Source organism: Mugil cephalus, chromosome 19 (assembly GCF_022458985.1).
Source record: "Mugil cephalus isolate CIBA_MC_2020 chromosome 19, CIBA_Mcephalus_1.1, whole genome shotgun sequence".
Classification (NCBI taxonomy): Eukaryota; Metazoa; Chordata; class Actinopteri; order Mugiliformes; family Mugilidae; genus Mugil; species Mugil cephalus.
Genome location: NC_061788.1, coordinates 22,856,345 through 22,881,436, shown reverse-complemented (window position 1 = coordinate 22,881,436; position 25,092 = coordinate 22,856,345). Strand labels below are relative to the sequence as shown.

At 43.5% G+C, this 25,092-nt stretch overlaps 1 protein-coding gene across 1 annotated transcript in view; it reads right to left on the bottom strand.

Moving 5' to 3' along the window:
• The window catches only part of pip5kl1 (phosphatidylinositol-4-phosphate 5-kinase-like 1), a 43,238-nt gene that overhangs the window by 10,230 nt on the left and 7,916 nt on the right, over nt 1-25,092 (bottom strand). The window contains exons 2-4 of the mRNA XM_047570368.1: nt 1,801-1,851; nt 1,573-1,727; nt 969-1,093 (exon numbers count right to left, since the gene is read on the bottom strand). Of these exons, the coding sequence (XP_047426324.1) occupies nt 969-1,093; nt 1,573-1,727; nt 1,801-1,851 (331 nt within the window). The remainder of the gene's footprint in view (nt 1-968; nt 1,094-1,572; nt 1,728-1,800; nt 1,852-25,092) is intronic.

Below are 25,092 nucleotides of genomic sequence, written 5' to 3'. Positions count from 1 at the left end.
GGACATTTTTTGGCCATTTTGCAACAATTTAGAGTTTGAGTTTTAAAGTTTGGCTTTTTATTCAAGATTCAAGAGCCTTTATTGTAACTATGTGAACAAAATTTTGCAGAGACTCCAGCTTAAATATATATGATATTCTTGTTCTATTTACTTTTATACTTGCAATTGTGTCTTTTTGATTTTTCTTTCCATGTGCTTTCCTACCTGTAATTGTGCACTTAACCCTAATTTGTTTCACCTCTGTTCATTAACACATCAGGTCTTGTGTGTATAGCTCTGTCTGTCACCCTGGTTCCCAGTTTGCTTTCGGATGTCTTCATGGCCTTGCCCCACAGTATTTGTCCAACCTGTCCCAGGCGTATGTTCCCTGATGCACTTTCAGGTCGGCAGATCCGTCCTTGTTAGTCATCCCAAAGAGAAAGAGGAAGCTAAGAGATGTCGGCACCTTTTCAGTTGCTATTCCGAAATATCAGGAACAGCACATCAGGTAGGTTGACTTCAGTTTGAGATATTGGTTCTTATTCTTCTTTATAATGTTCAGTTGCCTTTATGATTTTGAATTCTTCTGAGTTTTTTTGTTTTTTGGCATGTTTTACCTGTCCTTATATCTATGTGCAGCACTTTGGTTGTTTTTAACGATAAGTTGAGTTTGGATTATCTGCCTAGACCGCAGCAAATTTGTTCATCACAGTAGTTGCTTTTGCTTTTCGGTCCCAACTCATTTTTCTTTTTGGGATGCCTTATTGCGACAGAGCCAGAGCAATTGTAAGCACAGAACGCAATAAAAGTCAATTCAAAGTCAAAGTCAAAAAGTGTGAAAATATGGCATTATTTCACTATCTCCTCAAAACAATTCAGTGATATAATATGAAATTGATGTTAATACACTTTACTATTTCAGTAGGTTAGGCCAGCTGTGCTTATTTATTTTGGTAGAATAGCACAAGCATTCTGTGTAAGTGTAATACCTAAGAACTTGACCAGCAATGAATGTGGGTATTTCCTCAGATGCTCCATGTAGATCTTCAGGTTGGCCAAGAGAAATTTGATTTCCCTTTTGTTCTGAGTCTTCAAAAAGAAGCGTTTATCATTTCTAGAAGTTCAAAAGCACAGAGTGAGTTGATCTCTATACAAATAACAAGAAAGTCATCAAAACATACTAGTTTTATTTGTTTATTTTACGATGTAAATATGTCTGGGATTGTAGCCAGTTGGCTAATTTGTATCCCTTGTCCCATTGGCAGGTAGGTGTCCAAGGAGAGAAAAGAAAGAAAAGACACATAACAACAATAACAGGCATAACACAACAACAACAACAACAACAACAACAACAACACGATAACCGATTTAATATAAATAGGTACTCCCATTCCTTATAAAAACTGCAAAATACTTTAATCACTTGGTGATTGTGCATGTGTTGTGTGCAAGCTAAATGTGATTCCTGGATAAAACCACGTTTAGTTTATGGCAAAGGGTTATTGTTGGGGTCAAGATGAGGGACTTGATCAGAGATGCATTATATTTATCGCTTGAGCTATGCTTTTTGACATTTACCGTGTGGTGACTCACGTGAGGAAGAAGTCGGCCTTGCTCTTTGAGTTGCTGATAAATTGGAGGTAACAGTTTTCAGAGCAGAGTGACTGCTGATACTCCTGTTCAGTCATTCCTAAAAAAATGCGCAAGCTGGCAAACACTGGGCCTGCAAATGTCTCCATTGTAAAATCCTGCACACACAAGCAATAAAATAAGCATAGACTGTCTTCGGTTCTATAGAAATGTTAGCGAACCTGCACCTACCTTATGGATCTGTGTGATCTCTAATTTGAAATCATCATCTGACAGTTCACTCTAGAGGAAAAAAGACAGAAGATGAGGAGATGAAGATAGATATCTCTGAGAATAATATTCATTCATTCATTCATTCATTATTCATTATTCGTTCATTATGGTACTTATTAACTAAGGTTAATATTCAACTACATATACTATAGTGTCTGACTCATGCAGAATTACATGAGGAGACAGAAGACAGCTTAAATCCACTGACGCATTGTAGTCATTCTCCCTAATCCAAGATGGTATTTGTAAAGTACTTTGAAAATCCATACAAATTTGATTCTACTAACTGATCAATCATCAGCAGCATGGGATGCTGCATGGTCATGTTCTGTGGTCAAGAGGGTGTCCCATCTGTGCTGCTTGTACATTTCACACAATGGACCTGCTAAAAATAATCATCTTGTGCTTGTTTTAGATTATGCTCTTTTACATTTGTTTTATAAAATTATGCTTTAAATCTAAATTTTAAATTAAGATGTTTAATGTTAATCTAAATTTTAAATTATGATTCAGATTAAAACCATAATTCTGCCTAGGACACCAAAATGACTAAAGCAGCCTCTGAGAAACTGGGCAAGACAATGAAGCCAAGAAATGTTGTGGAAGTACCTGAAGCAAGCAGTTCATGTGAGAAAAAACACAAGTGGCTACTACGGTTTGATCATAGATGCCTTGTCCCATTACGTTCAAGATCAGCAGCGATAACATCTTACTTGTGTTGCACATGTCGAACATTATACATTGTAAATACTCAGCCACTGTTCTTATCCAATCTTGGAAAATCTTGAAATAATAATGTTATTTTTTCCTGCTGTCAATAAACAAATAAGTTCAGAAATTAAGTTTTGTGTAATAATGTAAAATAACATAGGGGATACATATGAATATCACCTCGTTCAGTCTAAACTGATGGCCTATAAAAAGGTTATCAACATCTCATCATAGGTAAAGGCAAAGAACTCTCTCAAGATCTTTGCAACCTTGGGGGTATAATCCGTTCAGAGGAAGAAGAGATCTCTCGCTGGATTCTGCTCAAGGTTTCTTCCTGTTAAAAGGGAGTTTTTCCTTGCCACCATTGCCCTCAGGCTTGCTCTGGAGGTTGCAGGCCGGTTTTTGAAAAGCGTCTTGAGACAATTTCTACTGTTATTGGCGCTATATAAATAAAATTGAATTGAATTGAATTGAATCACCTTTTAGCTTTACCCACAACTACGTGTAGTACCTGGCTCTGTGTCATAACGGCAGGCAGGTCTCAGCCAAAGCTTTCCAATCCCAGTTTTTAAACTGCATTTCCGTGAGAGAATTTTATGATTGGTTTACCTGCACCAGGAGACATTTGAAGGATTTACCTTTGTCCATTACCCATGAAGATTTCGAAAGAAAATATACTTGATCTGTTTTCAACCTGAGTCCCAGTGAGGACATGGTGGCTGGGTGTACCCAGTATCCAGTGGTAGTTTCAGGCTGAGATTTCGAGTCCCCTTATCTCACACTCTGACCCTGATTGTCTACACCTGCTACGATTCCATTCTGGAGATCAAATCAAATCAGGGACTTCTATAAGGATCTGGATTCTAGTAAAGTTAAGGCCACCGTAGCAGATTTCTGTATTTTTGTTTTGCTAATTAAAATGTTACCCAATTAGATATTGCAGCGAGGGATGACTTAGATGCCCCAATTTCTGAAACTGACCTCTTGAATGCTATTTGAGCCTTCCCCTCTGGAAAAGCATCTGGCCCAGATGGCTTTGGCTGTGAATTTTATTAATAATTTTGCACAAAATACTTTGACTCACGCTGAGGACGGTCAGTGATCCTGTGAAAAATAGGACGCTACCTAGTTCATCATATGAGGCAAACGTCTGCTTGCTTTTGAAGGGGGGAAGGGAAGCGTTGGACCCTGCAAGTTATAGACCTGTTGCCCTCTTAAATTGTGATTTGAAAATAATATCTAAAGTCTTGGCTACAAAATTAAGTAGGCATATTTTCACAATAGTACACCCTAATCAGACTGGATTTATTCCAGGTCGGTTTTCATTTAGTAATGTCCGCCTGCTTTTAAACACAATATATTCATTGCGTGGGAAAAATATACAGGCCTCTGTGCTATTGCTGGATGCCCAGAAGGCATTTGATCAGATCGAATGACCTTACATGTTTAAGACACTAAAGCAATTTGGATGTGGGGAAAATTTCACTGAATGGGTGAAAATAATTGATCTTAAACCAGTATCTTCTATTCTCACTAATTCAGATAGGTCCCAAGTCTTCAAATTACAGCGGGGTGTGAGGCAGGGAGACCCTCTTTCTCCCCTTCTTTTCGATATTACCTTGGAACCACTTGCAATAGGAATAAGGGATCAACCAGGTATTCATGGTGTAAAATTTGGCAATGTTGAAAGCCTTGTTAATTTGTATGTTGATGATTTATTGATCAGTTTATCAGACCCAGTGGTCTCAGTTTCCAATCTTCTGAATTATATAAAATCATTTAGTAGATTGTCTGAGTACACAATTAACTGGGAAAAATGTGAGTTCATGCCACTGACTAATACACATGTGTCAAAGTCAAGTCCCGCGGGCCAGATCCGGCCCGTGAATGAGTTCTCTCTGGCACGCGGGATGATATTTAATTACTATTAAAACCGGCCCGCAGTATTATGTGCCCCCAGCACCATAATACTACAAGCCCCAAGATGCACTGCGAGTGCATTGGCGCATACTGAGTGCCTGCAAGCGAGCGTAGCCCCGTGTCTTCTCTTCACTTCAGTACTAGTCATGAGCAGCAGCAGCACAGTCACAGTGGAGGCCTAAACATCGCCACCAATTTTCATCTCCCTCTCCCCCAAAATGGCAAAAAGAAAGATAGACACTGAAAACAGGGGGTTTCAAGACAGGTGGGAAGCAGAATACATGTTCACCGAAGTAAAAGGAAAGCCTGTGTGTCTTGTGTGATGGAGACAGCATATATGTTATGAAAGAATATAACTTAATTAGGCACTATGAAACATCAACGAAACATGCAGACGCACAGAAAGACAAATACAAGAATATGAACACAGAACAAAGGCTACAGAAGGTAGAAGAGTTAAAAAGAAATCTTAAGTCCCAGCAGGCTATGTTCACAAAAGCCAAATCACAAAGCGAAGAGGTGTGGCAGAAGAGGTCGCAAAATCAGCCCGGCCATTTACCGAGGGAGACTTTGTAAAGTCAAGTCAAGTTTGTGAAGTTGTGTGAAAAAAAGGCAGCTATTTTCAAATGTGAGTCTGAGTAGAAACACAGTTGCTGACCGTGTAAATCAGCTTTCCACTAATCTTAAACAACAGCTTGTGGGAAAAGGAAAAGATTTCATCGCATACTCCCTTGCTGTGGAAGAGAGCACCGACATATAGGACATTGCTCAGCTGTCAATTTTCATCTGTGGAGTGGACTCAAGTCTGTGCGTGACAGAAGAGTTTTTGGGATTATGTCCGATGCATGGCACAACTACAGGAAAGGATCTGTATGAAAGGTATCCGGGTGTGTAAATGACATGGAGCTGCCTTGGGATAAACTTGTGGAACTAACAACAGACAGAGCACCCGGAATGTGCGGTCATAAAAGTGGCTTGGTGGCAAGGATTCGGGAGAGAAAAAAAGAGAAAGACAGCATGGGTGAGCTGATATCTTATCACTGGACCATACACCAGGAGTCATTGTGCGGCAAAGCTTTGAAAATGGAACATGTAATGAGCACCATAACATGAGCAGTTAACTTCATTAGAGCACAAGGTTTAAATCACCGCCAGTTCAAGACGTTTCTGGAGGAGTTAAATTCTGAGTATGGTGACCTGCCCTATCACACAGAGACGTGAGGGCTCAGTAGGCTGTTTAGAGACCAGCTCGTGCATGGTCTTGCAACACGAAGAATGGTCAAAGTTATTTTTTCGCATCTGCGTTTCCCATAGACTCAGCATGGTTTTAAACGCCCTCACAGTAGAATACATATCAGAGATGACATGGCCCCGCCCCTGCAGCAGCAGGTTCAGCAGGTTTGTATTTCATTCAGATGGCCAGGGATGTCACACAGAAATGCCACTTCACACAGGAACTTTTTATCACGGAACTCTGTAGTGTCTTTCCCTTTGCTTCTCATGAACTTCCTTGGCTTAGCCTGCCCTTTCACACCTCTGTGGCTTCTATACCTCTGTGTTTTTTTATTTTGGCCCCCTGTACACTAATGAGATGGTTAAACTCCAAGCATGCCTTAAAGACATGAAGGTTTGGATGACCTGTAATTTTCTACTTTTAAACTCAGACAAAATAAAAGTCATTGTATTTGGCTCTAAACATGTCAGAGATTCATTATCTAATTACCTGGTTTCGTTGGATGGCATAACCTTGGCCTCCAGTACTACTGTGAAAAACCTTGGTGTTATATTTGACAAGGATATGTCCTTTAATTCTCACATAAAGCTGCTTTCTTTCACCTTCATAATATCATCAAAATTAGGAACATTCTTTCTCAGTGTAATGCAGAAAAACTATTTCATGTATTTGTGTCTTCCAGGCTGGATTATTGTAACTCATTACTGTCTGGCTGTCAGCAAGAGCACTGACAGGAATAAAATCGACACTGTAAAAAAATGCATGTAATATAACAGAATTTTACTGTTTATTTTTACAAATTGTTTCTGTTACAAAAATACATGAAATCACCGTAAATGTGAAAACATGATATTTCTGTTCTTTTACAAACAAGCCCATTAGAAATACATATATTTATTGTTAAAATATGTTCACAAATGTATCATTTTACAAATCCGTCTGTTATTTAATGGAATAACCTGTAAAATTCAACTTTAAAACTCTAAAAAAAACGTTTTAAAAAATCGATTAAAATTACTGAGAAATTAATAGTAAAATAACTATTTAACACTGTAGACTATTGTATATATATAAAATCCAATGTAAATCACAATGTAACAATGCTGTGAATTATTTCACAGCATGTCTCAACAAAACACGTGTAATCAGGAGACATTTTACTGCTGCAATGTCTCCCTGCACAAACACACAAAAGAAAAAGAAGGAAAGAAAGAAAGTGAAGGCGACATGTCATTGGAGTACGTGCTGGGAAAAGCATGGTTCCCGTTTGGGTTGGTCGACAGAAACGGTTGAAGAAGAAGAAGAAGAAGAAGAAGAAGAAAAAGAAAAAGAAGACATGCCATTGACTGTTGGGACACTGAACATCCGTCTTTGACGTTACGCTTAACAAGGTCAACAACCACCACGCAGCGGTTCCCGTTTGGTCACAGAAACTTGGAGCAAACAGCAGCTAATGTCGAGGCTGGAGGAAGGACGAAGGCAGAAGGCAAGTATCAAATTGAAGCTGAGTAGTATTAGCTTTATTTACCACCATGCCTCAGACTTTACTCAATCGACAAAACCAATCTGTTAGCATGCCATCAATTGAAATGTTAGCTAACTATGATGACAAAAGTATGGCCAGCGGCGGCAGCGTCTTCACGTAGTGTCTGCCAGTGTGAGCAGTGAGCCAGACCAACCACTTTTTATTTTATTTACACTAATGTTAGCTTATCACTTAACAGTGAGTCATTAAGTTTGCTTTTGTGAACTGACTGATACAGCCGGAGAGAAAGAGGAACAACATTTGTTTAGAGCTGCAACAATGAACAATAATCGATTATTAACCCTCTTCTACATTTTCACTAATTTTTTGGCCATAACTTTTACTGCTTGATTTGAAATGGCATGATTTCTGGCTAGGATAGGAAGCTGGATTTTATGTAACGTGTCAAAAATGTCAAAGTCTTCTTTCCACACAGACTGCTCCTACTCCTCCACTTGCACTCTTCCTCTTGCCTCTCAAAAATATAGGAGGAGCGAGCTACTCTGCCTTTTTCAAGGTTTTTCAAATTTTAATTTTGGTGCAACACTAGTCAGTGGTCAACATGAAATTCATAACAATACTGAAAAATATGTAAAGGATAAGCTAACGATCATCTTCTAGTTTATTGAGGGGAGTTCTGCTAACACAGTTTAGGTTGACTATTTCACAACCAATAGTATTTATTTAGATTTTGGCAAATTTAATCATTCACCATTGTTTTGTCTTTCTCTCTGCAGATAAGTGGTGAGAGTTGATTTCATGGCATAAACTGGTGGTTAAGAACTCCACTCCTTTCCATGCTGAACTGTACAGTGAAGCAGTGCGCTCCACAGTAGGAGAAACCTTAGTCAAAGTACCCAATGTTGAGCAGCTACCAAGGTGCAGTGGAAAGGTAATCAGTACGAGAAGGTACTCTTTCTGTGTTTAAACCAAGGTGAGGCACTTGAATTCAGACAGATTGAGCTCGTGTTCGTGATGCAGGACCAGCACCTGTAATTTATTGTTACATCTCATGATGTGTCCTATATGGCAGCATTTGCATTGTATGAAGTGAAACAAGTAAGACAGAGCAAGAAATGTTGGAAGCTTGAGCAGAAACTAGATTATTACCCTTTGCATGTGTACAAGCTTTGTGGGACAAAAGTAATTTCACTGAAGCATAGCACTGTTGACTCAGAGTAATCTGGAGTTTGAAAGATTAAAATCTCACAGTAAAAACAGTATTTTTCGTCCCTTCTAGTCCTCCTAGTCATGGATGCAGAGAGTCCACTTCTGTCTTTCAATCAATGCCTAAACTGAGAGACCCTGAGCCTTTGCTGGAGCATCTGCAATGTTTAGGAGTTGACGACCTGGAGGACCTGAGCTACCTGCAGGAGAGTGACCTTCTTACTGTCCTGAGACCAGTTGAAGCCAGGAAACGTCTGTCACTGCTCAAAAAGACAAGTATGTGTTTCAATTTGTACACAATAAACTTTCACATTAAAAAATGTGCATAGTCAAAATCTACTTATTAGGTCCACCTGTTCAAATGAATGCAGTCCAATACAGCAGTTCTACTTTGAATTATACTTCAAAAATATCTTCTCTACATTTTTGTTGATGTTATCAAAAAGGCGATAACTATACACTACACCTTGTTCATCATTGATTTCACAGTGGTGGTGTACTGTATTATATTGAGAAAGGAACAGTTTAAAATATATCAATTGGCTACTGAGGATATAATTATGTTAGGTATTAATATACCCAGATTGAGCTATGAGATGTCTGTGTTTAAATATATTCTATCTCTCCTTTAATATGGCCAATAAGACAGTCTTCTTGGACAGTCCTCAAGCAATCAGAGCAACAACAGTTGAGCAGAGCCAGTACCAGTACAAGTCCAGTAACACAGTCTGACCAGATGCCCCTCTCTGGTAAGTACATGCATCTGTTGCACACAGTTACTCTTTTGGCTTAGATGGGCTGAAAAATAATAGAATCTACCTGTAACTTACTGTAATATAGTACAATCAGCAGCAGTGAATTGACAGTGTGCTTATAAATCAGTGTCATCAGTTGGGTCTATCTTCTCTAAATTCGTATTCAGTAGCAAATGACACACAAATAATGATGGGATGGGATAATGGGATGAACACAGGATATTTTATCACTATGTACAGAAAAAAATGACTTTTGTATCCAGCAGTAGCAATAGTTCCCCCAACAACAATATGTTGTTCATTTAGTTCCCATGTATAGTCAGTCTGGTGTGTGTTTTCTTTGCTCCCCTTTGTAGTGTGTTGTGTTGACATCTCACAAGCTTGTCTGTCCCAAAGCAACAGTGTTGTCTATGGTGGGACTCGTGTGACTGGAAAAGGCATGTATCTTCTTTCACCTTTATCCTGGTCCTACCTCTTAAACTGTTATTAGCTGTTATTTTTTAATAACAGCTATTTTTTTCTGTGCTCTCTTAAGGGGGTTACAGCTCAGCTTCATTTCCAGTGAGGTTTCACCAAGTTTGTAATCAGTGTTGTGGATGTATGGATGTATGGATGTATGTATTTCTTTTTGTTTCAGAACCAGTCATTTTAATTGAATTGATTTTTGAATATTGCTGTAATAATGGTTACCTGCTACAGTTGAATAAAAATATGGAGAATGGGAAATTGTAGCTGTTCTTGTTCAGCTTGGTCTCATTGAAACACAGCAATTCATTTCCCACTGACCAAAAACAGGTTTAAACCATTTAAAATTAAAATAATTCTGGTGTTATTAGGTGAGTACTGTTATATTACATCTAATATAGTTATATACAGATATATAAAATAATGCCATTAAAACCAACTAATAAGAGCACATTTCTGTAACTCTAGCATTATTATTCATATTACAATGTTAATTTGCCATCTTTATGGGTAATTTCATTGTTTTAAAATGGAATGGTTTTTGTTTCTAGGATGGAACAGGTTCGCCTTAGCAGAACCGATGCATTAAATTACTTTGAGAAAACATGGCAGCCATTTCAGGCCTTACTCGATGAGACGTAATGGACAAATTTGTGAATCAGGCTGCTACGTGATGTTGGTCATTTTCATCTCATCTCATTTTCCGCTTAATCCTGCACTACGGTTGTGGGCATTGCTGGAGCCTATCCCAGCTGGCATGTTTGTCATTTTTTCTTTTTCGCAATTTTTTGATTTTTTGTACTGGCCAAGGTTATGATCTTCCTCTCAGGGCTTTTTTTTTTCTTTTGTTTTTTGTGTGGGTGCGGGTGCATTATACGTCTTACTTTATTTAGTTTTGTTCCTTTTCAGCCATAACATATCCTCATTTAGCCTCTGTCTTTCTTCATATTATTTCATTTCACTTATCAATGTCAGATGCTGTAAACTCATTTTGGATGTAGCTTGTTTCCTTATGTCTGTCAAAGAAAATGTAAATAAAATATACAAAAAAAAATATATATTTCACTGATGTCGGTATTGGGTAAAAATCTGTACCACCTCCGGATGATGAGACGCTTGAAAGATGACGTCATCTAAAATAACGTAGATTGTGTTTGATCCCTGGAAAAAAATCTTATTGTGTTACTGGTTGTTTTTTGCCTGACTTGTTCGTGTTTTTCTGTCCCTTGAAACCTCTCGGGGTCATATACCATCTCCATAAATCTGTAGTCAAAGGAGTCAAATGAGCATAGGATGTGGTAAATGCTGTGATGAAAATGCTGTTGTTCATGGGAGTAGCGGACGCGTGGTACGTGGGGGACATGTCCCCCGCACTTCCCATATCTGTGCCCTCTGTCCCCCGCAGAGGGGACAGCCAGTACAACCACTCAATTCATTTTTAACATTTGGAAACACGTTTTTCCGAGCCGCCTCTAAACGCATCATGAGCAGGCGGAGATAAGCGCGCGTTCAAACAGTAGAAGGCGGAAAAAACAAACACCGCTGTCATCAGAGACAAAAATTAAAAAAATATTTAAATCTTTGGTTTAAATCTGAGGATCTTTGGTTTGATTCAGATCTGCTTCTGTAAACATGTTCAGCAAACCATCGAAGAGGCAAAAGACATTAGACATTTTTTTCCAGACATTTTTGTAAGTTGAGTAATGCTGTTGAATGTAGATCATGTTTAGCTAAAAGATGACAGACAGATAATGTCACTTAAGTTAGATACACTAGCTAGTTGAGGTGGAGGTGGTAGTAACTAGTTACATTTACTTGAGTAACTTTTTGGATAAATTGTACTCTTAAGAGTTGTTTTATTGCATTAGGCGGCGGGCATAGGTCTTACCAAATTTCTTAACTGATTAATTTTGCACATCCGTGCTGTCATAGTTGACGATAAAATAGCTACATCTTAATGTTGATATGTTTATTGGATCATTTCCACTTGGCATTAAATTAAATTATGTGGCTTATTACCCCGTAACCTTGTCACTTTCACTCAATTTTGGTGCTGATAATTTTAATGACGTTTTATAAACTAGGAAACTAGGTCCACACCATGAACTCATCCCAGTTCCGTTTCACATATACATGCCTCATCTGTTCACTCCCTTGATGCCGTTTTCACGTTGTTTCCACACGAACCTCCACTATCCCTGCCAGGCAGACACCGCTTTTAGCCATTCGTATCACCCAACGCTCACAGCCATCATCACCACCAAGCAGCTCCCGTACCCACCGCCGACTCCAGATGCTCCTCTCCGACCCGTTCGAGAAACACAAAATATCCAACTGCCGCGCGCCTCAAACAGTCCCTCGCCCAACAACACATCTCATTCCACCGCACCGACAACAAAGCGAAACTTTTCCAACTTTCTTAGGACCATCAGCATAACTCAGCTGACAAAGGGCCAGGTCAAAAAATGAATAAATAAACAAACAAAAAACAAAGGGCCATGTCACCTCCTCTCCCCACAGCACATCAGCCGTGCCCCCACTCCTTCTTGTTGATTCTAATGTACACTACCAGTGAAAGTTTGGACACATCTCATTTAATTAAATGAGAAGGTGTGTCCAAACTTTTGACTGGTAGGGTATGTTTAATGTATGTAAAATCCACCCCCACTCTCCCCTCATAATTCATCCCCTCTACCTTCATCCCTCCATACCTTCAACCCTTGGTCCCTTCTTCTCTCCTATAAGCTACCATCTTGGCAAACCATTTCCATCACTTGCAATAAACCGATCTAAACTTGAATCTACATTGGCATGGTCCTTGTTAGTGAAAACATGTTATGTGGTTCTTTAGCTGTTAAGAAGAGGTTCAATTGCATGCGAGAGGATGATACAGTAAATCACTCAATAGACCTCTGAACACTTTGTCCCCCTCACTTCTAAAATGATGGCTACGCCCCTGCTGTTGTTTCTCCCGGGAGAAGGGATGTACAGTCCTCTCCAAAAGTATTGGAACAGCAAATCCCTTGTTTTTGTTGTTCACTGAAGATTTTTGGGTTTAAGATTAAAAGATGAGCATGAGACAAGAGTTCAGAATGTCAGCTTTTATTTCCTGGTATTTACATCTAGATGTGTTAAACAACTCAGGATATATCACCATTTGTATTACACCACAGCATTTTTAGGTGAGCAAAAGTAATGGAACAATTAATCTTAAAGCAAATAACATTTAATGTTTGGTGGCATAACCCTTGCTTGCAATGACTACCTCAAGCCTGTGACCCACTGACATCACCAAACTGTTGCATTCTTCATCTGTGATTCTATTCCAGGCTTTTACGGCAGCTTCTTTCAGTTCTTGTTTGTTTTGGGGGGTTTCTCCCTTCAGTCTCCTCTTCAGGAGGTGAAATGCATGCTCAGTTTGGTTAAGGTCAGGTGATTGACTTGGCCAGTCCAAAACCTTCCACTTTTTTCTCCTGATGAAGTCCTTTGTTTTGTTGGCAGTGTGCTTTGGGTCATTGTCCCCGCTGCATGATAAATTTCCTCCCGATTAGTTTCGATGCATTTCTCCATAAATTGTTTATAAAATGTTTCTGTACACCTCGGAATTCATTCTGCTGTTACCATCATCAGTTACATCATCAATAAATATTAATGAGCCTGTTCCAAAAGTGGCCATGCATGCCCAAGCCATGACATTACCTCCACCATGCTTCACAGATGAGCTTGTATGCTTTGGATCATAAGCAGTTCCTTTCTTTCTCCACACTTTTGCCTTTCCATCACCTTGGTAGAGATTAATCTTGGTGTCATCAGTCCATAAGATTGTGTTCCAAAACTTTTGTGGCTCATCTCTGTACTTCTTTGCACATTTCAATCTGGCCTTCCGATTCTTTCTACTGATGAGTGCTTTGCATCTTTTGGTATGGCCTCTATATTTCTGCTCTCAGAGTCTTCTTCAAACAGTGGATTGTAATACCTTCACCCCTGTACTGTGGAGGTCGCTGGTGATGTCATTTACTGATGTTTTGGGGTTTTCTTCACAGCTCTCACAATATTTCTGTCATCAACTACTGTTGTTTTCCTTGGCTGACCAGTTCGACATCTGTCGCTCAGTACACCAGTAGTTTCTGTCTTATTCAGGACATTCCAAATTGATGTGCTTGCTATACCCAATGTTTGTCCAATGGCCCTAATTGATTTTCCTTCTTTTCCTCAGCTTGAAAGTGACTCGCTTTTCTTCCATAGACAGGTCTTTGGTTTTCATGTTGGTTTATCCTCTTTAACAAGAAATGTGTACTTTATAGGTTTCAACCCAGGCCAAAAAGTAGACTAGTCATGCAGAGCTATTTAATGTTTGAATCAAGAATCAAGAATCAAGAATCTTTATTGTCATTATGCAAGGCACAACGAAATTCTGTTCAGCAGCTCTTGGTATAAATGTACAGACCTGAGATATATAAATAATATAAATATAGAATAGGAAATATAAAATAGAATAACAAGTTAAAATAAAAAATAGAATTTAAGAATAAAATAAGATGAGATGAGAGGTAGTAGTGCAATCAAGGATATTTAAAGTGACCAGTATTAATATTGCATGTATAGCAGCATGTTTAGACAAGGTGCAGTGCAGTATCAGAGTCTATCTGGCATCTGCAGGGGTTTAATGCTCAGTCTCTGGATGGGGGGGTATGTGAGGAGATGGGGTGATGGATTTCACAGCTCTGGGGAAGAAGCTGTGTCTCAGTCTGTTTGTGTTGGTCTTTATATTCCTGAACCTCTTCCTGGAGGGAAGAGGCACAAACAGTTCGTGGCCTGGGTGGGTGGGGTCTGCAGCTATACGGCCAGCCCTCCTTTGGACCCGGCTGTCATATATTGAGTCCAGGTGTGGGAGAGGACTCCCAACAATCCCCTGTGCGGTTTTCACCACCCGGGCCAAGTCCTTCCTGTCCTGTACAGTGCAGCTCCCATACCACACTGTTGCACTCAGACAGAGGATGCTCTCTATTGTGACTCTGTAGAAGTTTGTCAGAAGCTGAGAGGAGAGTCCAGTCCTTTTCAGCTTCCTGAGGAAGAAGAGCCTTTGTTGGGCCTTCTTCACCAGGTGAGATGTATGCGTGGACCAAGTGAGGTCAGATGTGATGTGGATGCCAAGGAACTTGATGTTGTCCACCCGCTCCACCTCCTCCCCATGAATGAGGAGAGGGGTGTGTTCCTTCCTCCTGGATCTCCTGAAGTCCACGATGACCTCCTTGGTCTTGCTGGTGTTCAGGACAAGGTTGTTGTCTGAACACCATCCTGTCAGGTGCTGGATCTCCTCTCTGTAGTGAGTCTCGTCGTTGTCCGATATGAGACCCACTACGGTGGTGTCATCTGCAAACTTCACAACCATGTTTGTGGGGTGAACGGCAGTGCAGTCATGTGTGAACAGGGTGAAGAGGGCCGGGCTGAGCACACATCCCTGCGGTGTCCCTGTGCTCAGGACCAGTGTAGATGATGTACGGTCCCCAATTCTCACCACTTGTGGCCTGTGGGTGAGAAAGTCTCTAATCCATGAGCACAGAGAGGCAGATAGTCCAAGGTTGTGGAGTTTCAGCGTCAGCTTGTCTGGGATCACAGTGTTGAAGGCTGAGCTGAAATCCACAAATAACATCCTGACGTAGGTGTTAGGATGCTCCAGGTGAGTCAGGGCCGTGTGCAGTGCTAATGAGACTGCGTCCTCTGTCGATCGGTTCTCCCTGTAGGCGAACTGATGTCTGTCCAGAGTAGCAGGGATAACGTCCTTGATGTGACTTAAGACCATCCTCTCAAAGCACTTCATGATTACCGGTGTTAAAGCAACAGGACGGTAATCGTTGAGGCAGGTGACAGCAGATTTTTTTGGCACCGGCACAATGATGGAGGACTTGAGGCAGACAGGAACTGAAGCGAGCTGCAGGGACAGGTTGAAAATGTCCAGGAAGACTCCAGCCAGCTGATGGGCACACAGCTTCAGGACCCGACCTGACACCTTATCTGGTCCTGCAGCTTTGCTGATGTTGATCCTCCTCAGTGTGGCGCTGACCTGGTGTTGCTGCAGGACGAGGGGCTGGGGCTGCTCCTCTGGCTGTGGAGGTTGGACAGTCTCTCTGCTGCCAGGTGTGTCGAAGCGTGCAAAGAAACTGTTTAAAGTGTCAGGCAGAAGGGGGTCGTGGTTGAACTGCTGGTTGCTGTTCCTGTAGTCTGTTATGGTTCTGATGCCTCTCCACATTTCACGCGGGTTGTTGTCGGTGAAGTGCTCCTCGATGCGCTGTTTGTATCTGTGTTTGGCCTGCTGGATGCCCTTCTTCAGCTCCCTCCGGGCCCTGCTATAGGCCAGCCTGTCACCTGACCTGTAGGCTGCGTCTCTAGCTTTGAGTAGAGACCGCACTGTGCTGTCACACCATGGTTTCTGGTTGGGAAACACCTTGATGGACTTTGTGGGTAGGACAGCATCAGTGCAGAACTGCACATAGTCCAGGACGGATGATGTGTAGGCCTCCATGTCTGAGCCATCTTTGAACACTTCCCAGTCAGTGAGTTCAAAACAGTCCTGTAGTGCTGAAGAAGCCTCCTCAGTCCATACCTGAACTGTTTTGGTGGTTGGTTTTGTCCTGTGGATCAGAGGTTTGTATGCTGGTATCAGCTGCACGCAGATGTGGTCAGATGAGCCCAGGTGAGGAGCTGCTGCAGCCTTGTAAGCTCCTGAGATGTTGCAGTAAACTTGATCCAGTGTGTTATTGTCTCTGGTTGGAAAGTGTATGGACTTGTAGAATTTTGGAAGCACTGCTTTGAGATTCACATGATTGAAGTCTCCAGCCACAATCACAGCTGCCTCTGGGTTGGAGTTCATCTGCCTGCTGATCAGACAGTACAGCTCCTCTAGCGCTAGCTTAGCGTTAGCCCGCGGTGGAATGTAAACAGCTATGATCAGGATGGAGCAGAACTCTCTCACCGTCTTGAATGGCCTGCATTTCACAGCCAGGTATTCCAGATCAGGTGTGCAGTGCGTTCCGATGACGTGAGTGGCTGTACACCAGGAGTTGTGTACGTAGAGCGCGAGTCCTCCACCTCTGGATTTAGTAGAGGCTGCAGTCCGGTCTGCTCGGAACAAAGAGCGTCCCGCCAGCTCCACCGCGGCGTCGGGTGTGTTGTTGTCCAGCCAGGTTTCCGTGATGACGGCCACACAGCTGTCCATCCTCCGCGAGACGATCCTCAGCCGAATCTCGTCCATTTTGTTGGCCAGTGATCGGACATTGGCGAGGAGAAGACTGGGAAGAGCCGGCCGGTGCGGGTTAGCATGTAGCCTAGCACGCACGCCGCTCCTCTTGCCCCGCTTTTGTTTACGGTGTCTCCTCCGTCTGCTAGGCCACAGAGGGGGGACGACGAGAGCCGTGGTGGTTCGCTGGATCTCTGGTGGAATGAAGTCCAGCGTGGGATTTGTATAAAGTTGGCAGTACCTTCCAATATGCAATAACTCAGTCCTGCCGAACTGAATTAATGCCTCCAGTGACTGGAGCAACAGTGAAAAAACACACAAAAGCACGAATAAAACAAACCGAAGCCGAGAGCCCTGAGCCGCTGCGTACGTACGCGCCGCCATCTTGTTTTATCCCAATCAACCTTAAAGGCAACAAGAAACACCTGTCAGTCACATGTTCCATTACTTTTGCTCACCTAAAAATGCTGATGTGATATAGTTGTTAAACACATCTAGATGTAAGTACCGGGAAATAAAAGCTGACATTCTGAACTCTTGTCTCATACTCATCTTTTGACCTTAAACCCAAATGTCTTCAGTGAACTGCGGTACCACAGGTCTTTCCTCCCCTCTGCTGTCAGATTCTACAACCAGGTCTGCTCCCAGTAGACCCACAACTACATATGTGCAATATCTCTTGCATATACATTGCTTTTTGTTCTTAACGCTGGTACACTTTGGGTAGGAGCTGCCCTTGGGATCAATACAGTAATTCTGATTCTGATTTATATACCTGTTGTTTTTTGCACTGTCCGTATCTCCCTGCCAATGGGAGATGTGTGAACGGTCTGTATATGTTTTGTCATTGGATTTTCCATTCAGTAGAGGATATTAAAAACCGAAAAAAAAATTGTGGTTATTTGGTTTTCGTTTTAATGAAATTCAAATTCAAAAATTAAAAGCATTTTTCATTACCAGCTTCAAGGGAGATGACCAAACCTTTAAAAATCGGTTGATTTTCATTTTCTGTTTCTAAAAACAAAACATAAAATCATGTGATGACAAAAACAAAAAAACACCTGTCTTTTCATTTTGTGCGACCGGAAATTGCTGTTTTCAAAGTAAGTGCTAGTATAACAATAAGGACCGTGCTGTGTATTGGCGAAACAGAAATTCGGTCTCAGGGAAGATGACATGACTGCAGAAAAACAAAGTCGCATATTTCTGGTAAAAATGAAAAATAACTACATATAATCACGGAATGTGTGAATGTGTAGCCTGCTAGCCTTGTTGGAAACCACAGTAACAAGTCATATATTTTGGCGCTATTTTGGCGAAACACACAGTCCTCATATGTACTCTTACTCTGAAGACTGCAACTTCCGGTCACACAAAATTAAAAAATGGGCATTTTCTTTTTTGTTTTTAGAAACAGAAAATGAAAATCAATCGGTTATTAAAGGTTTGGTCATCCCTCTTGACCCTGGTAACGAAAAAAGCTCATCTCATCTTCCATACCGCTTAATCCTCACTAGGGTCACAGGGGGTTGCTGGAGCCTATCCCAGCTGGCATCAGGTGAAGGCAGGGTACACCCTGGACAGGTTGCCAGTCTATTGCAGGGCTACCACATAGACAAACAACCATTTGCACTCACATGCACACCTAGGGTCAATTTAGAGTCACCAATAAGCCAATAAACGAGTTTCGCAGACACAGGGAGAACATGCAAACTCCACCCAGAAAGGCCCGAGGTGGACTCAAACCCAGACCTTCTACGAAAAATGCTTTGAATTTTAATTCAAATTTTAGAATTTTAAAATGAAAATCAAATAACCACTCATTTTTTTGTTTTTTAAAATCCTCTTCTGAATGGAAAATCCAAAGACCAAAACATATATGTACATTTATAGTTTTAAGCATACCCACTTCTTTACTTGAACAGTGCCTTGTAATAGGGTGTAACATAGCTTTTTTTTAATATATTTTCTGATATTTTTTAATCTATTTTTAGTCCACTCATATGTGCACCGTGTGCACTGTTTGTGATGTTGAATGTTGAATGTCTGCTGCTGGTAATAATGAGAATTTCCCCACTGTGGGATGAATAAAGGCATATCAGATGGTTACAGAAGGTAACCATGGTTCTATGAATGAAGGTCAACAAGCCACCGTATGGGTCTCTCTCTCCGAGAGTGAGCTGTTTCAGGAGACATATAGCAAATTAACATCCGGCCATGGGCACAATCAGTGCTTGCTTATACACCTGCATGATCACCTGCTCAGTCTCTTGCCAAAAGGCCAAACCAGCATACCGACTGACAACACAAGATGGCATGTTGACCTTCATTCACAGAACCACGGTTACCTTCTGTAACCATCCGTTCTATTTCATATCAGGTCAACACGCCACCGTATGGGTCAACTGTATACCAAATAAGGTCAGGCGGGAGGCGCAGTGAGGCAAAAAAAAAGCTCCAGTGACCTCATAGGCCAGGGCAATGGTCTGGACGACCCAATGGGACAGGGCATGGACTGGACTGGACAGGACCGGACTGGGCAGAGCAAGTGCAACCGAGCTACCGAGTCATGGGGTGGAGGGTTCCAAAACCAAGGGCCGCACCATGAAGGACCGAGGGAGAACCTTTGGCAAGAAGGCTGGATTTGGAAGGAGTGAAACAGCAGAGCCTTCCTCCCCCAACCTCAAACAAGACAGATGCACTGACAGGGCATGCAACTCAGAGTTCCGCTCTGAAGACATAGCAAGAAGAAAAACTAGGCTATTGTCAGTGGGACATAGATGGCTTCCTATACTCCTCTCTCAGGACAGGAGTACAGGTGGTTTGAGAGAGGAGTAAAGGAAGCCATCTATGTCAAAGTGGAAAAACCTTCTCTAAACAGAGGAGGTGGACTGAGATTTAATTTACCATCTATTTATAATTCAGTCTCGACTTCTGTCCCCAAGAAGTTTCAACACCATTCACACCTTGAGCCTTCAGGCTCCCACTGACAATAGCCTCATTAGAGCTCTAGTCATAGGGTAAGTAGCCTAGGCACACAGTTCCCCCCAGTCAAGGACAGGTAAGTACCAGCCATTATGGAAATTGGTGACCCCAGTTTCTGGTCAAGCAAGTTTCGGGTGGGTGGTAACGTCTTCAAGAAATTCTACAAGTCCAGCTAACCTTATTCAACGCTTTTTTTGGATCACAGTTTAATTGTTGGTCCGGGCCAAGACATGCTTCACCCGTATTAATGGTTGGAAATATACCAAGGCCTGATACACTGCCTCCAGCTCGAGTGAGTTGATGTGAGTCCCCCTCCAAAAGGGACCCCACCAGCCCCGGACTGGGTGGTTCTCCCACAGGGTCTGCCAGCCTGTCTCTGAGGCATCTGTTGTTATGGTAACCCTGGCGCACACTGGGCCCAGAGCAACACCCTCCCTGAGGCCCAGGGCAGTGGTCCACCAAGCCAGCGCAGGAAAGCAAATTGGGGACACCGGAACAACCCTCTGGCCATCCTTGTGGGGGCTCACCTTGAGCATTGCGAGCCACCGCTGCAGGGACCGCATGTCAAGCACGCCCAGTGGCACCACCTGAGACACTGCTGCCATGAGGTCCAATAGCCTCCGGCCACACTGTGACGTGCTTGTTCACGCCAACTGTGAAAAACAGTCCATCAGCACTGCTGTCCTCTTCATGGTGAGGACAACTCTCATCAGATTCAAATACAGAACCAAACGTAGATATTCTGTCCTTTGCACTGGAACAAGGCAACTCTTCTCCCTGTTCAGGGTCAGCCGAGGTCCTCCAGGTGACTCAGCACCTTCACAATGTCGAGCTGGGCCCGATGCTCTGTTGGGGAGCAAATCAACCAATCATCCAGGTAATTCAGGACAAGAATACCTTGACGATGAAGAGGGGCCAGTGCTGTCTCCATACACTTTTGTGAAGGTGCGAGGAGACAAGGACAGGCCGAACGGGAGGACTGTGTATTCATATGCTGTGGCGACCCCTGCTGTTGAGGCAGCGGCCTTCTGATAGGATTTTGGTTTGTGGGCTGGGTTTAGTGATTGGGGCACCTGAGACTACAAAGGCCCACATTGATTCATGCTGTCTCTCTCTCTCTCCCCAGCAGATGTCCGTGGAGTGGTGTGGCAGCTGCAGGGTTAACCATCCCTTTCCTTTTTAGTAAAATGTACTCGACAACACGCATTCATTACATTTTACACACACGCACATCCTATACCACTGATAATACTGACGTTCACATCCCATTTGTTACATTTGTTCTATTTTTCATTGTTTAATTTTGAATAAAGAGTTATTTAAAACTCTTTAAAACTGTGCCACTCCGGTTTTGTCATGGCCCAAAGAGCCAGGTTGTGACAATGTGTTGACCTGGAAGAAAAAACGAAGGTACTTCCTGTGGCCTCCGTATATTGGAATGTGGAAGTACGCATCGCGCAGGTTCACTGTAGTGAACCAGTTCCCATGGTGTATGGATAACAGAAGGCTTGACAGCCGAAGCATGTGAAAATGAATGCGCTTCAGGAAGGTGTTGAATCCCTTCATGTTCAAGATGGGATGGAGGCCACTGTCCTTCTTGGGAACCAGGAAGTAGGTTGAATAAAACTTGCAGTGCACCTCGTCGCAGGGGACTGGCACTATCGCTCCCTTCTGCAGTAGGGCCACGACCTCTGCAACAAGGGACTGGTGACCTGCCCCGTGCAGGAGGGTGGGAGCAATTCCAGAAAAGTGTGGTGGTCTGGTTCTGAACTGGAGTCTGTATCCTGACTCCAGCGTACTCAGCACCCAAGGACACTGAGTGCACCGGCGCCAGTGAGCCAGGTGCTGAGGGGAGAATTGTGTGGCGGGAGGCTGACAACTGTCAGCGATGGCGGGGCTGGCCCCCTGCTGACCGAGGCCTGGAGCCCCCAAAATGAGTGGTTCCACTACTGTCATTGCCAAAGGAGCGCTGGCGAGCCTGGCTGACACGGGCAGGAAACCCCGGGGTGGCAGGCTGTGAGGGCCCAGTGGTCGTAAAGCTAGCCAGAAAGATCCTGTGTCTCCAGCGCACAGAGCATGTGAGCTTCAAACTTGGTGGCGTGCCTGGACCATGGAAGCCATTGATTGACCAAGGGCCTGAGCATGGGCACTGCTTCCCCCACAGCAACATGCCAGCCACACAAATCATCTCTGCCATCTCATCACTTGGGGCCGCTGAAGCTAAGTCCTGCAGCAGGTCCTCCAAATAGAGCAGCAACAGGGAGTTGGTTCTTGCCAGCGTGGCTGCCAAAGCCGAGCCATGATAAGCTCTGCGGAGCTGGTTATCAGTTGCTCTAAAGCGTCTGTTTGGATGAGTGGCATCCTTGCCAGCCCTTGCCACTGCCCCTGCCAACATAGCAAATGTGGGGGACTGTGGGCTCCCCATGCGCATCTGTTCCTACAACACTGGCCATCTGGGACCTTGGGATGGATGCAGAGCTCAGGGCACTCCACCATGACTGCAGCTCAGATATGAAATCAGGAAGGACAGGGAGACCCCCCGCCCTGTGCTGCCGTGAGCCCCTGTCAAACACTGGGGGGGCTGGACACGGGAGTTGGCAGATTAGTTGTACACATGCTGCTGCCCTTGTAACCACTGCTCTGTCAGAGGGGTCCATCTGTTCAGGCTCCGAAGCCTGTGAAGAGGTATCCCCCACTCCTGATAGAGACTCCTCCTCAGACTGGAGGTCAGGCAGATCCTCAAAATCGAAACTGTCAGAGGCAGTGACAGAAAGAACATCAGGATCTTTCTCCCAGTCCTGAGAAGGCCATGTCACGCATTTCCAGTGGAAGCTGCGCATGCACAAGCACCTGCTGGGTACTCTGCATAGACTGTACCTGCTGCCGCAGTTGCGCAATCTCTGACTCCCTCCTGGAATGCTTTGTCTTCCGGATCACACAGCACCGGGGAGAGGGAGTCCCGGTCGTCCTGCGACATGGCAACAACCCGTGTGCAGCAGCTCCTCTCGGCTTCAAATACGCCCTCTTCTTTTTCTTTTTTTTTTTTTGTTCTTACCTGTGTAGAAGAATAGCACAGGGGAAAAGTCCGCCATGTGAGGTAGCTATCTCCCTCACGGGAAAAGAGGCTCCACACAGCACCACACTAAACACAAATAACAATCACATTTCAAGACGATCTGTGCGCACTCCTCGTCACACTTTCCTATTGTATGTAAAAGGTAGAGAAGTGCGTTAAAACATGCAGATTAGATTACTCCACTGAAACAGGAGGAGAAAAAGAGACTGAGCAGGTAATCATGCAGGTGTATAAGTAAGCTCTGATTGTGCCCATGGGCGCAGGTGTTAATTTGCCATTTGTCTCCTGAAACAGCTCACTCTCGGAGAGAGACCCATACGGTGGCTTGTTGACCTGATATGAAATAGAACTTATCTTACCTGAACAACAAAAACAAGGGAATTTGCCTTGCTGTTCCAATACTTTTGGAGGAGACTGTACCTGTCCCTGTACTGCCACTGCATCATAGCTTCCTCATCGTTGAGAAAGGCAAAATACTTGATGACATACTGCTCTGACAACAGGAACTCTTCAGGTTTTCTGATGAGGCTGGTCTGACCTAGATTGGTCAGACTCCAAAAGCCGTTGAGACACAGTTTGGCTATCTGTCGGTCGATCTCATAGGGGTTGCCATGAAACTAGATACAAGTCTTTTACTCATTTTGGTACTTGATAAGGTGAAGGTGAATAATTGGTAATAAGGCGATAAGTGTTCCTAAAGTCTAATCTCTTGAGAATCCCTCACGTTGGTGCCCCCTCCCTCCCTGATAACAACAATGGCCAAGGCTTTCTCACAGCTGCTGGATCCAGAGCCTTCCTCATCCATCTCACCTCTCAACATCCTGGAAAAAGACGCGAAGAGACTGTTTGCAAGGCAGAACCATCTGTGCTGATGAGCTGTCTTCAGTGATATCAGATATCTACAATATCTCTCTAAAGTTATGTCATGTGCCAGCTTTCTTCAAGGCCTTGACCATCATCCCAGTCCCCAAAAAGTCAAGGACTACTGGACTCCATGACTACCGCCCTGTGGCTCTAACATAGATAGCAATGAAGTCTTTTGAGCGCCTTGTGCTCTCACACCTGAAGGACTTAACAGACCGACTCCTGAAATTATGCCAGGATCCTGTTTGTGGACTTCAGCTCAGCTCCTGAAGTTTGTGGATGACACCACCCTCATCAGGCTTATCTCTGATGGGTATGAGACCGCCTAAAGGATGGAGATAGACTGGCTGGTAACTTGGTGCAGCTGAAACAACCTGGAGTTGAAAACTGCCACGACAGTGGCGATTATCATGGACTACAAGAGGAACACAGCCCCACTCCTCCCCATCAGGGGCTGACTGGCCATCGGTAGTACCAGGAGCTTTCCCAGTGGGCCGGTGGTTCAGTGTGGTCCACCGGAGAAAAAAAAACAAACTTGGTGTTGGCCTATAAAATGATAAGCAACCTTAGCAACATTACCTAATCAGCATTGGCTTACATGGCAGTCAGTCATGGGGCTGTTGGCCAATCACAGCTGAGCCGAAGGCAGAGGGTTTCGGTTCGGCCCCCTCCTCCCTCTCCATCTGTCAATCAATTAATCGGCCGTGCAAAAGTGAAGAAACACAAGGGAGGAGCACAAAAATTAAGAGAAAAGAAAAGGCATGCACTACAAGCAGATGCAGCATAAAGTGTCAGAAACTGACAAATATATTTTCTGGTGCTGCATCATCTGCACCATCCTCAGAGTCACCTGCAGCTCTCATGGTGTCTCTATAGTCAACATTGTGGAGTCCTTACAGTTCCTGGGCACCATCATCTCCGAGGACCTCAAAGGGGAGCTGAACCATCAGGCTGGAGTTGGAGGTGGAGGAGTGGAGAAGGAGGTTTACGTCGGCAGTGCCATCTGTGCTCATGTAGAACGTGAGGTCTCTGGAAGCTGAATGGATGGACTGTGCGCGCTTGATGGGACCCAGAGGGAGTGTGTCATGAGAACCGCTTTGGAGACTTGGGTTCATATGGACCACAGTACATCTGTGCCCAGCTTTGGGACTCTATGGGCAGACATACTGCATGTGGAGAGGGCTCAAGAGAGCAGCGCCAGGCACGCCTGCAGCTAGTTGCCTAATCACTCTCCCCTTTTAACACAGTAGCGTGCTGGACCTGGGGAGGAGTTGGACAACAGACGAGGGCAGCAGCACAGAATGAGTAGCC